The sequence below is a fragment of the Belonocnema kinseyi genome, chromosome 5 (genome assembly GCF_010883055.1).
Source record: "Belonocnema kinseyi isolate 2016_QV_RU_SX_M_011 chromosome 5, B_treatae_v1, whole genome shotgun sequence".
Lineage (NCBI taxonomy): Eukaryota > Metazoa > Arthropoda > Insecta > Hymenoptera > Cynipidae > Belonocnema > Belonocnema kinseyi.
Window position 1 is genome coordinate 52,621,195 of NC_046661.1, and position 13,275 is coordinate 52,634,469.

A 13,275-nucleotide genomic window follows, 5' to 3' on the forward strand; every position below is an offset into this window, starting at 1 on the left:
CTTAATTATTTACAAGCGGTTTTTTACTCTGTTAAATAAATTTCAGCAATATGAATTTAAAAAGAAGTAAATAAACGTTCTGCAATAATATGCCACATCACTGTCACATCGTTAAACTGTATGATTTTTACATCTTGTTAACCCATATTTTTTGACTTTTTCATTCGGTATACCACCTGAGCACGCATTGTATTTTTTTGTACGTAACATTTTTGTTGAATTATCACAAATTTAATTTGTAACCTATAAGCACATGCGCTTAATATGTGTTACAAACGAAACTGCAGAGGGCGTATTGCAGGCAAATGCATGTACTCAATTCAACCTCATTGGAAACAATTGACACAATTAGCGAGAATTTAAACTGATTCAACTTTTGATTACTCTTAATCGTTATTAATCGTGTCCAATCGATTATTTCCAGGAGGAGTTGTATTTGCTAAGATTTTTTTGAGATTTCTATAGCAGAGACCCGCGATTATATTCCCTTACATTTCCCGCATGCCTTACGAAACTGTCAGTACAAATTTGATTTAAAGATTGCCTTCATATATAAATGATTTTTGTTATAATTTGTTTTATTGACTCGCCTAACCTTAGGTGGTTCAGCAAGTTGTTTTTCGTAGTGTTTTAAGATTTATTCCCACCCTGACGATCCCATTAATAACGAAGCACTAAACCTATCCACTATCGCGCGATTTGAAGGTCTTTGAAATAATACACGTGTGTAAGGGAAAAAGGCATGCTGGAATAAAAAACCCCGATTTATTAAAGTGACAAACACATAAGTACAATGAGGAATTGATAATTATTGCGATTGACGATGGCTGCGGCGAACCGGCGGTGGCGTTGCACTCGCACGCGGTTAAGTTCAAGTGATTTGATTTAATCAGATCGCGACGATGATTGCATCCTGATTCCGTCGATAGGAATCAGTGGGGTGTAATCTAGTCATGCCGAGTAGGCGATAGGTTACGGCGGAGCTCCACGCGGACCGAGTGTTTGATTTCGATATGATTGAAATACTGCACGAACGAATAGCAGTATTCTGCACGGCTACTTAATGAGTACTGAGAAGACTGAAAACGACGATTTGGTTGGCGCCAACGTCGGTCCCCAACGCCTGTGCATGCTCGCTCCTACTCTTCACCCTCCCCCCCTCCTTTCTCTTCTACCTTCCGGCAGACAGAGCTACACTTCATCGTTTGAAACGAGTATGAAAACTTAAATTCTAAACCATGTTGTGACGCAACACAATTTATTGCGTATCTAAGAAAATACAGTTGGTTATATGCACAGAAAATAGGTATACATATGTATTAATCCCAAGAGAACTCTTATTATATTCTCCTCAGAGAAGGTATTAGATTTTTGTCAAATCCCCCCCCCCCCCCCCCCCCCCCCCGTTTTTGTCAAATATCTATGTTTTGAGACCCTCTGAATCGTAAATACAGGCTTTTGCGAATGTGTTTGTCTTTCTATAGACTTTTAGTCTGTTAGCACGATAACTTTAGAAAGACTCGACAGATTGGATTGGCCTTTGGTACTCTTTTAATGTCCTAAACTAAAGGTCAAGTTCCTTAACCAGCCATTTTTGATACAATTTCAAAAAGTGAGATCATTTTGAAAACTTTGAGATCACTTTTTCAATATTCAAACATTCTTTGTACGGTTATTCGTATTACTCAAAAATACAAACAATTTCTGCTAATGATTTTTTTTAATACAAAAAAAAATTATCAGAGTTATAGCACTTACAAAATACGAAAAAGCAAACGAAAATTAAAATTTCAACCCAAATAATGCACGATATAAAAAAAGTCAAGGAATGAAAAATGTTTCTTTTTAAAAGCCATATAAGATTATTGCAATAATTTGTGAAATTATCTTGAAAATCAAAATATCAAATTTTCACATCACACAAAATAATGAAAAATCGCCTAAAATAATATCTTCAAATTTGTTATTAATCACTCTCTTATAGGACACGTAGATTTTGTTTTATTCGTAAAAAACATTAGAAATAAAAAATTAAATTTTTGAACAAACGACACAAATTACGATTATAATGAATAGACAAAAGTCACCATTGCAAAAAAAGTGTAGCGTTTGTTGTAATCGTAAAAAATAACAATAAAAATCAAAAATAAAATTTTTTGAAAAACGACACAAGGTACGAAAAAATTAATAGACAAAAGTTGTTCACCCAAAAAGATCTACAAATTCAAAATATTTTTATGATAAAAATTACAAAAATAAAAAATTAACTTTTTGGAAAAGGGACACCAAGCTACAATGAAATTGTATTTAATAACATTTTTTGTCTAAATTCTCTCTACAAATTTGCTTAGAACCAACTTCCGTTATCATGCGTATTTTTAGTTTGAATCTTTAAAAAAAATATTGAAAACCAACAAATTAAAGTTGTTGAAGAAGAACACAAGTTACAATATAACGTTAAATAACAATTTTTACATTCTCATCATTTATGATTGAGAAAGTATTAGAATTATCGGAAATTTGACATCACACTTTTTGAACGGATCTCCACATTTCGAGACCCCCTGAATCCGAAAATCAGTTCTTCACGATGGCGTCTGTCTGTTTGTCCGTCCGCCCGTCAGTTCGAACGTAAATACGATAACTCGAAAAAATGAACGAATCAAATTCATCTTTCGCACACTTTTTTTAGGTCCTAAAAGAAAGGCCAAGTTCGTGAACCAGCTATTTTTGATAAAAATTCAAAAAGTGAGCGCATTTTGAAAATCTTAGAGACCACTTTTTTCTGAATTTAAAAATTCGATGTACTTTTTTCGATAAGAAGAAAATTCTCAAAGTTATAGCGTTTTCAAAATTCTTTTAAATAACCGAAAATCATAATTTAAAGCAGAAAAACGCACGATATGAAAAAAAGTCAAGAGAAAAAAAAACATTTCTTTTTGAAAGCCCTACAAGATTATCATAACCAATTTTTGGATTTTCTTCAAAAATCGAAAACTCAAATTTTTATTGCACAAAAAATAATGGAAAATAAAAAATTCCATTTTGTGGACAAACTATGTGGACGCGTACTTTTTGGTTTATTCGTGAAAAATAACGTTGAAAAAAATAAAATAAAAAAATATGTGTGGCAAAACGACGAAAGTTACGAGAAAAAAATCCAACAAAACCTGTTTACAAATGTCTGTCGGAAATCGAGCGCGCAGTGCGAGTGTCACGATGAGAATGTGTACCTCAAAGCCTACACAGATTTGAGAAACTTAATCTTTGACTATACTTAAGAGCATGTGATACTTAGAAAATTGTCGATTTTACCAGTTTTAGGTTCCCCCGGATTTTTTTCTAGAATAATAAATATATTCTCTTAAAACTTTGGGAAATGATAGCGAACATGCTAAGGGACGTCCCCACACACTTTTTGTTGAGATTAATTAAAAAAGAAATATTTTACCTTCAAAATTTGGAAAATGATAGCGAACATGCTAACAAACGTCCCCACACACTTTGTTTGTGTTTTTTTATCAAAAAATTTTTGATATTGCTAACAACGTGCGTGTATATTTCTAGGTTATTTGTGTTACAATTCACCCGAGCGTTACTTCCAAACTACACAATATTTTTGGCCGAAAACTTTGGACTTACAAATAAACATAGTAACTAATCTCCCGGAACTAACTTTGTTTTGCAGGCAATCAAAAAAGTTTATTTCATAAATAATTTCCAGATTATCGGAAAGGTAGAGATGAAAAACGACGTAACCTTAAAATAATGCATATGCATAAAATTTTTATTTAGCACAATAAATTTTTTTGTTATTATCCCACAAAAAAGAGTCCGGGGACGTCCGTTATGATATTTTATAGCATCTCTCAATTCAGTTTTTAAAAATTTTCATTTTTGTGGAAAAAATCCGAGGAAGCTGTAAGTATCACATGCCCTTAATTAAGTAGACAATTCAGAATATGAAGACGCATATAAATACTGCCATCTAAAAGAGATCTTTTTGATAAAGTTTTTTTCAAGCATTCCAAATTCTTTTGATATAGAATGCCGGCTTTTATGAATTATAAGAATAAGACAATGAAAATACTTTTGCTTCAATAATAATGCACATTATGAATAATTTAATGCAAAATAAGAAACAAATAATAAAGTAATCGTCAAAAATAAAATGTATGCTTTATTTTGAAATATCTGAATAAGCAGCTTCAGATCCAGGTACAGAAATAAATATTATATACATTTGATATAATAGAGTTGAACATAAAAAAAATCTCGCTTCCAGTCCAGTGCCGGGGGTTGCCTTTAAAATAGCCTTGGACTGAATTTCGAAACGTAAACAGTCAGGGCCGCCTAAACCGTTTCTAATTGGAATACATTCTATTGCGCAATATTCTGGACTGAATAATCCCGCACGCGGCCCTTCCAAGACACTGTCGCAATCGCTCTTGCCCTGCTCCCCTGAGAAACGGTGGGCGCCAGCAGTTCTAGGAAGGCCAAAAACGGAGGTATTAAAAGCGAGAGTTGGGTGTAATCAAGATAAATTCGCATTTCGGACAAAATCGAGCGCGAAGCGCGAGATGCGTGATAACGTGCAGCTGGCATATTTTTTCTGGTGCATTTGAGGAATTTCTGCTAATAAAAATTAGCTACAAGAAAATTTCAGATCTGCAGAAAATAAAAAACTGTAGATGCAGCTCAGTTCTTAAATACTGATTGTGAGTGCTGTCTTCAAACAAATTGTATTTATCTACCTAATTAAGGAGATCAGTGTTTAAAGTTTTTTTAATCTTATAAATTTCGCAATGAGAGTCCATTGGATAACAGTAAATTGTCAAAACATCATTTGCTAACTGTTTCCGAAAACACAATATTCAAGTTTTCGAATGTTTATACTTTTTTTATAAGTACTTATTTTTTTTAGGACAATTATTAATTTGTCCGTTTTTTTTCATGAATAAAAACAGAGCTAGTGAATGGGAAAGATCGGCCTAATATCAGATTTTGGCTAATGTTTATGGTTAAACTTCAGCTTCTAGCAAAATCTAGAAAAATAATGGTAAAAATTTGTAGGTGACATAAAATGAACACCGAAATTTCCACTTTAATACCTGCAATAAATACATAGTTCACTCCCTTGTTTCAACCATGCAATGTATATTTTTATAGGAAGGTGAAAAATTTCATGAACCGAATTCAAAATGAATCAGGGATAGCTAGACGGTGCTAAGTCCACTTTTAAAGAAACTGATTTTTCTTCAAAAATCATATTTTCGCGCATTGTTGCACCTAATTTAGTGAAAACGGATTCAAACTAAATGAATAAAGTATACCAAAATATTGCATTTTTTCATAATTCTACAGTTATTTTAACAAGTATTTGACAGTATTGATAATTTTATCATCAAAATTACAAAATGTTGTACTTTAATGTTGTTGAATGTTGTCGGTTGTATTTTTTTTCTGTAGAAATGTTTTTTGTCTCTTCTGTGAAATTAGGCTGATTAGACTTAGCACAGTTTAACATTTATCGCTTCAATATGGTACTTATTTAATAGAGCAAGGCTCGTGAAATTAATTTCGGGAAGATGTCGCATAACTTTCAAATGATGAAGAAATAAAAAAAAATCCTAATCTGATGTTCTTTCCAGTTGAAGTTAAAAAAAACTTGCAGCCACCAAAGTTCTTCTTTTATTCTATGTGCGCATTGTCAATTTTTCTGTTTTCAATTTTCAAAACACCACTTGCACTATCTCATTTAAAGATACAAACACTAAAAGTTGTGAAAAAATTAATAATTTTCTTATCAAAAATATACGGTCTTCGAAAAAAAAGAACATTCGAAAGAACGAATTTTCTATTGAAAACAAGTGTTAACAAATTTCATATTTACAGCATTTTAGGAAATTTTATGTGAGAATTTAATAAATAAACATTTTGATGCATAAAAAAGAATTTTGTTTTAAAAGTCTGTTTTCTCGAAAATGGCTCGCCATTGGCAAACAATGTTTTGTAAAATTAAGTCATCCGATGGATCTCAATAGGAAGTTCAATAGATTAAAAAAATACCAAAGCTGATCATCTTATTAGTTCTCGATTACTTAAAAACAAAACTTTTTTTCGGCTAACTTGAGCACTAAAATAACATATATTGGGAGAAAGTTTCCAATACATCGAAAACTAAATTTATGTTAACGTTTTTTGACCCTCTTTGTGAAATTGCCGTTTTTTTCCTTGCTTCTCTTCACTTATTGTACTTGTTTGATTTCTTTGCAGTTCTCTTGAACTAAAAACTTGCTCTCGATGCCGAAAAGAAAAGCTAAAACATTCTTCTAAATTTTACGTACAAAATGTTTAGACGATTCTTGGAGAATCGTATACGCAAACAAGAAAACGGATACTATTGCAACCTGTGTGAAAACTTTCTTCAAACTAAGAAAGAAGCTTTGGTGCATATTGATTCGACCAACATATATCATAATACGTTAAAGCGAGCACAATTTAATGAATCAGAATGCGAATTTTCTTTTTTCTCGGAAAAAAAACTACAGTCACTAGTAGACAATTATATCTTGCAAATTCGTTCTTCTGTGTATCGTTGTCAAATTTGTAATTGTGTAATGCATCATGTGAAGAATGTGTTTGTACACATTGAAACAAGTAAACATTTAGAAAAAATTAAAAACCAACCAAACGAGGCCTTTGGTGGACAAAATGATGTAAAGAATGTAAAGTTGAAGGAAGCCATGCATGTGCCTGCGGAAGGAGAATCGAATAATCAAAAGCAGGAACAGAATTCTCAAATGAAAAATACAGGGACACAATTATCAATCATGCAAAATCATGAATCGAAACAGATTGAACAATCATCAGTGCCATTCGATTGCAAATTATGTAACATAAAAATCGGCTGTCAACAAACTTTAATAGAACATCAACGAGGAAAAAGGCATTTACGGAATTTATTAAAACCTTTTAACTGCAAATTATGCAACGTGCAAATCGAGTCTGAAAAATCTTTAATGGAGCATCAACAAGGAACAATGCATACATTAAATGCTAAAAAGAATAGTTTTGGAACATGTGAACCAGCTCCCAACATTTCCAATTTACCTGTCTACACATGTTTTATGTGCGATATCACTTTTCATAATAGTAACACTATAATTGAGCATTTTAAAGCACCAGACAATGGCTGTTCAATTAGCTCTTTATTAAAGCCAAACGAACTTAATAAAGGAGTTCTTAGTTGCAGGTTATGCTTCACTGATATTCCCAATGAAGTGGTTTGTTTGATACAACATACGCAAGGAAAAAGGCACAAAAACAACGCAAAAAGGGTGAAGAATAAATCACACCACAATATCACCGAATACGACCCAATTACAACATGTGACCCCATTTCAGAAAGCGATTCAAATAAAAAGCGCGATGTAGTTAAAGTTCGTAATCAAAAATCACAGAAATCAGTTAAAAACGTTTTCGATTTACCTGTCTACATTTGTTGTTTGTGCGATAGCACTTTTTCTGATTATGGCACCACTGTTCAGCATTTTACAGAACCAGACACTAGATGTTCACTTTTAAAATCAAAGAAATTCAATAAGAACATTTTGAGTTGTGGGTTATGCCGTATTAATGTGCCTAATTCGGAGGCTTGTTTGCTTCAACATACTCAAGGAAAAAGGCACAAAAACAAAGCTAAAAGAGCGAGGAAGAAATTACAAAAGAATTTCCCAGAATACGATCCAAGGACAATATGTTACCCCGTTTCAGAATGTAATCCAAATCAAAAACGCGATGTAGTTACAGTGTGTAATCCAAAATCACAAGAACCAGTTAAAAACATTTTTAATTTACCTGTCTATAACTGTTTTCTGTGCGACAGTACTTTTCCTGATTATGGAACTACTTTGCAGCATTTTATAAAACCAGATAATGGATGTTCAATTTCCTCGTTATTAAAACCAAAGAAACTTGATACTAAAATTTTTAGCTGTGGGTTATGCCTCGTGAATGTGCCTAATTCGGAGGTTTGTTTGCTTCAACATACGCAAGGGATAAATCATAAATACAACGCTCAAAACCAGAGTGAAAAATCACAACAGAATGTCCCTGAATACGTTCCAAAGGCAACTTGTAACCCTAATTCGAAATGCAATCTAAGTACAAAATGTGATGTAGGAGTAATATGTACTGCGCTGGAACCATTTCAAAATATTTACAATTTACCTGCCTACACTTGTTTTTTCTGCAAAAGTACATTTTCAGATAAAGACTCTATAGCCCAGCACTTTTTTGAATCCAGAAAATCTTGTTTAGCTTCCTCGTTTATAAAAAAACATTTGATTGTTGATAATCAAGTCATCTACAGCTGTGGATTGTGCTGTACATCTTTGATTAAAAGTTTTGATGATCTTCTCAAGCACACGCAAGGTAAAAGGCACAAGACCAACACTATACAAGAAGATGAAAATTCTCAACTGAATGTCTTCAGTTGTAATTTCATTGCAAATGTAACCGGCAATGCAGACTGTGAATCGAATGAAGAATGTGATGAAAATGGTAGAAAACCAGTTCAAGAAGTTTCCAGTTCCTCTACTTATACCTGCCTCTTCTGTAAAAGCAATTTTTCAGATAAAGATATTATCGTGCAGCACTTCTTTCAGCCAGTTAATAATTGTCGAGCCTCTTCAGTTTTTAACCAAACTATTGTGAATAATAAGAAAGTTTTTAGTTGTATCTTGTGTCATATTTGCGTGTTTGAAGCGTTCGATTTCGTCCTACACACACAAGGAAAAGTGCATAAAATGAACTTTGAACAGCAAAAAAACATCCCTGGGTTTGGCATCTCAAAAAATATTTCTGAACTTAAACCTGATTTAAAAGAAAACATCGTTTTAAAAAAAGAAATCTCCAAGGTTTTGATGAACATTTCAAACATAGATATTTCTTATTATTGTAAAATTTGCAATATTACAGCTGGCAGTGATCTACAATTATTCAAACATCTTAACGAGTTGCAACACTTGAAGCTGATCTCAAAGTTACCGAAAGATTTTAACCCCTTCATCTACTGCCCTGCTTGTCAAGTTCAGATTTCAGAAGATAAAGCAATGATGAAGCATCTGGATAGTAGTGAACACAAGAGGAGACTTTTTAATCTTTTTACAAATGTGGACAACTCCAAACATAATAAAACACATATTAATTCGGTTTCTGAACCCACAACAAAGATGAATAATCAACCTAGCGGAACACAGAATAAACCCAGTAGGAAAAGTAAAAAACCAAATTACGAAGACCACAATCAAAGTACCCACGTTGCTCAAAATGAAGACGTTTTTAAAAATAAATCTTTTTTAAATATTACAAATTTTAATCTTCTTTATAAATGTTATGTCTGCAATACTACTGCCGATAGTGATTTTCAATTACTTGACCATCTCAATGATCATAAACACAAGAATAGTCTCTCAACATTGCCAAGAGACTTTGTACCCTATATATATTGTCCTGTCTGCAAAAGTGATATCTTTGAAGATGAGGAAATGATCAGTCACTTGGAAAGTGATGGCCATAAAACAAGACTCGTTGATGTTTCTGAGAAATCTGGCAGCAAGATAGAAAATTCAAATGAAAAACAAGCTGACCTGCAAATCAATTTGGTTAGTGGATCAAAAACTATTTTAGACGAATTGTGTAGTGAAATGATAAGGAGGCCGAGAAAGCCGAATAGCGACCTCAAAAATAAGATTAAAATCACACCTCACTTCAGTGAAGAGTATAGCAAAATGTTTCTCGAAAAGGGATCATCAAATATATTTAATGTGGATCAACGAAAGATGAAAATTCTGAAGTCGGGAATTGAATTATCGTTCCTTCTGCATGATGAAAGATTGTGCCTTGTTTGCAATCAGAGAATGCCAAACAACCAGCAAAGTCTTTACGAACACTTGCTTAACGTGGATCATATTCGCAAACTTGATCAGCTCGTCATTAACGACCTTGAATTTGAACATTTCCGGGATCAATTCAGTGATCTTGCTTTAGCTAAAGAATTCTTGATAGAAGTGAATGATGATGTAGCTTTTTGTTTTCCTTGTAAGGTTGAGATCGAAAATGATGATAATGCCATTAAAAATCATGTTGAAAGAGATGAGAATCACAGAGTCGAGTGTCAAGAGCAGAAAGAACTTACTCAAGATATCTTTAAGAAATTTATTGAACAACATAACAATTTTTGGTACATTGTTCAAAGATTCTGGTGTCAAGTGTGTAACGCGAAGTTTGAATATGATATAGATTTTGTGGAGCATATAGAAGGAAAAAAACATGTTAGAGAGTTTAAAAAGTTGTTGGCGAAAGAGGTGGACATTTGCTACGATGTCTGTATTCCGTGTGCGAGCATGTCGATGGGACTTCCTGATACCTACACGAAGCATTGTGAAGATAAAATGCACAAATACTTAGTAAAAAGCCAGGATTATGCGGTACCGGAAATGATTAAACCTGCTATGAATTTACTGAATAATGTGGAAGAAACTGCTGAGTCATTGGTTCTTGAATCGAATGCAGCACAATTTTCAGAGAAGAAGATTGGTCTGGTTTTAAAACGTTTAGAAGAGTTAGTGAAGTCACATTATCCAGAAGCTAAGGCTTATGTTTTTGGATCTAGAGCATCATATCTCGCCTTTTCCGGTAGCGACGTGGACATTTTTCTTGATTGTGGTAAGAAATTACAATTTATTTTTTGTTATCTGATGTTGATGAATATTTGAAAATAGAGGTTTTAATTCTAACAGTTTTATTTAATGTTGTTCGGCTACTGAAAAAGCTAGTCAAAGCTATGTCGATGATTTTTTTCTGAAATTTGGAATTGAATAAAAAATTTGGTCATTATATCAATTAATAAATTGGGTATTAAATTTTAATGCAGATCAATATAAATAAAATGTTTGTTAAATAATATTTAAATGTACTCAGTAGCTGGCAGCATAACCGCATGTCGAGAAAATTAACTTAACCTGCAATACGCAGGGGAAAAATCATTATTTAAGTGTTCGCGCACTTTTCGATTCCAATAGAAGTTGTCTGTTAACTTTAGTCGATGCTACACTGTTCTCGGCATATTTTATCTTGTTATATTTTGCTAAAATTAATCTCACATACCCTGGAAGGAAGTATGAATAAGCAGTAATTCAAATTTCAAATGATATTTTCTGTCTCCAAACAGTTTTCCTAACAATATTCTAAGTGTTTTAAAGCCAAAAAGAACCATTTTTTTAGTCCGCGAAAGGCCTTTCCATAAGATCCCATGTTTTTTTACACGACTTTAAACAGTAATAATTGAAATTTTAACTTGAAAAGGGCCCCTACGACAGGGATTATGTGAAAAAGGACATATTTCTTCGCCAGAAAAAAACAAACTAATTTGAATGATTTTCCATCGGACCGATCCAATAGCCGGACTACTTTAAATAACTTTATAAAAATTCTTCTAGGTAATGCATACAATGGAACGCAGCTGTTATCAAAAACCCGTGAATACTTGTTGAATTCTCAAATATGCTTTGAAAGCCAGCCAGATGAATGGGACTTAAAAGAAGTTCTTTTAAAAGTGAGAGCACCAATCATCAGAGTTAGTCACCGAGAGCTGGGGTTGAATTGCGATGTTTCTTTCACAAGCGGACTTACGGTGGAAAAAACGAAGATCGTCAGGTATGAATATATTTTATAAATTCATTCTTACATTTAATTGTAGTTAAATCATTCTTTATTGAAACCTTCCATCATATTTTATTGTTGCAGATTGTTCATGATATCATATCCACCTTGTCGAAAGATGGTTCTATACTTAAAGAAGTGGCTGAATACGTGTTTACTGACAGATACGCAAGGTCTAACAACATTCGGGATTACTTGGCTTGTGATATTTTATCTTCAACAGATTGAAATCTTACCAAGCATCGCAGAACTAATAAAAAGCAAAAGTAATTCCAAAATCATTGCCGGTAAGCTGAGTGAACGTTTTTAATTGTGAACATTTAAATTTAAAGCTTCTATTAAAAGTAGGTGTATTACCAAATTTTAGTGAAAAAATCTCAGTACTATTCCGCTTATTTCGATAAATCAAAATTACTTTGTTTAGGTTGGGAAACTGGCATCGGTCAAAAGATTCCAATTAAACATAGTTCATTGAAATTTCAAGAGCTTCTTAGAGGATTTTTCGAGTTTTATGCAAGTTACGAGTACAGATCTTGCGTTATAAGTCCTTTAATGGGAAAATCGCTCAGAAAGCAAGATTTCACTGATAAGAACGTCATCCATCTGCCTCCAGAAATGGAGAGTTACAGTCGCTGTATTGAGTCCAAGTCCAAACCAGAAATCTTCCGTATCGAATCACCATTGTGTCTTCAGGACCCGATCGATCTTGCTCAGAACATTACCAGATCTGTTTCTAAATTGATATTGAGATGTTTCATACAATACTGCCGAACTAGTGTAGAAAAACTAAGCAACTTACGATAAAAATTCGAAATAAGATGCATGCAAAGTTTTATATTGAAGATTGTGATAAATATTTTATAATTATGAGGTAATTTATTACTTGAATTATTCTGTCTCAGGGTGGCCACTGGGCCTGGAAGTAATGCTAATTTTTTCAGGTTTAATTGTAAACGATTTAAATTAAGATAATTTAACTTTAAATGTTTCCAGTATGATAAATGCACTTTGATGCCATAATTATAATATAAAGTTTTCAGTTTCAAAAGAAGATTAGAATCGTGCGCTACTAAAGGCGCATCCTAATCCTAATCGGCCCCGCGGCTCCTCTCATTCGTAGCCGCCGCGCGGTGTCAGTTCTCGGAAGGCTCCAATCAAGTTTCTTCTTATACAAGTTCCACTGTATTTAAGATTTTAAACTATTTAATTTTTGAAGTTTTTTCGGAATGACTTTAAATGTCACTTGGTATTAGGTACATATGAAATTATAATTTTTATTAATCTTTAAATTTTTGGCGATTAGGTATAATTAAAAATTTCGAATGTTGGAAGTTTTCAGTTTGAAATGTTTAATTTATAAAAAAGTTTTTAATGTTGCAGTTTTAAATATCTAATTTTAAAACGGTTTTATTTCAAAGCCTCAAATAAAATATTTTTCAGCTTAAATTTCAAAATTTTCGTTTGTAAGTACCTTAATTTTTTTTTTCAATTTTGTTTCCCGATTTGTTAATTGGTGGGATATTCAATTTAAAATATCAATTTTTTAGG

The 13,275-nt window shown here is 32.8% G+C and overlaps 1 protein-coding gene across 3 annotated transcripts in view; it reads left to right on the forward strand.

Annotated features, from left to right (window-relative positions):
- The window catches only part of LOC117172598, a 45,564-nt gene extending 32,800 nt beyond the window's left edge, over positions 1-12,764 (forward strand). For 2 of the 3 annotated variants that reach the window (XM_033360684.1, XM_033360686.1), the window contains 4 exons: positions 6,277-10,731; positions 11,505-11,721; positions 11,812-12,014; positions 12,152-12,764. In XM_033360684.1, the coding sequence (XP_033216575.1) occupies positions 6,351-10,731; positions 11,505-11,721; positions 11,812-12,014; positions 12,152-12,531 (5,181 nt within the window). In that variant the 5' untranslated portion in view covers positions 6,277-6,350 and the 3' untranslated portion in view covers positions 12,532-12,764. The remainder of the gene's footprint in view (positions 1-6,276; positions 10,732-11,504; positions 11,722-11,811; positions 12,015-12,151) is intronic. The other variant, XM_033360687.1, reaches the window with a different exon arrangement.
- Positions 12,765-13,275: the final 511 nt, after the last annotated feature.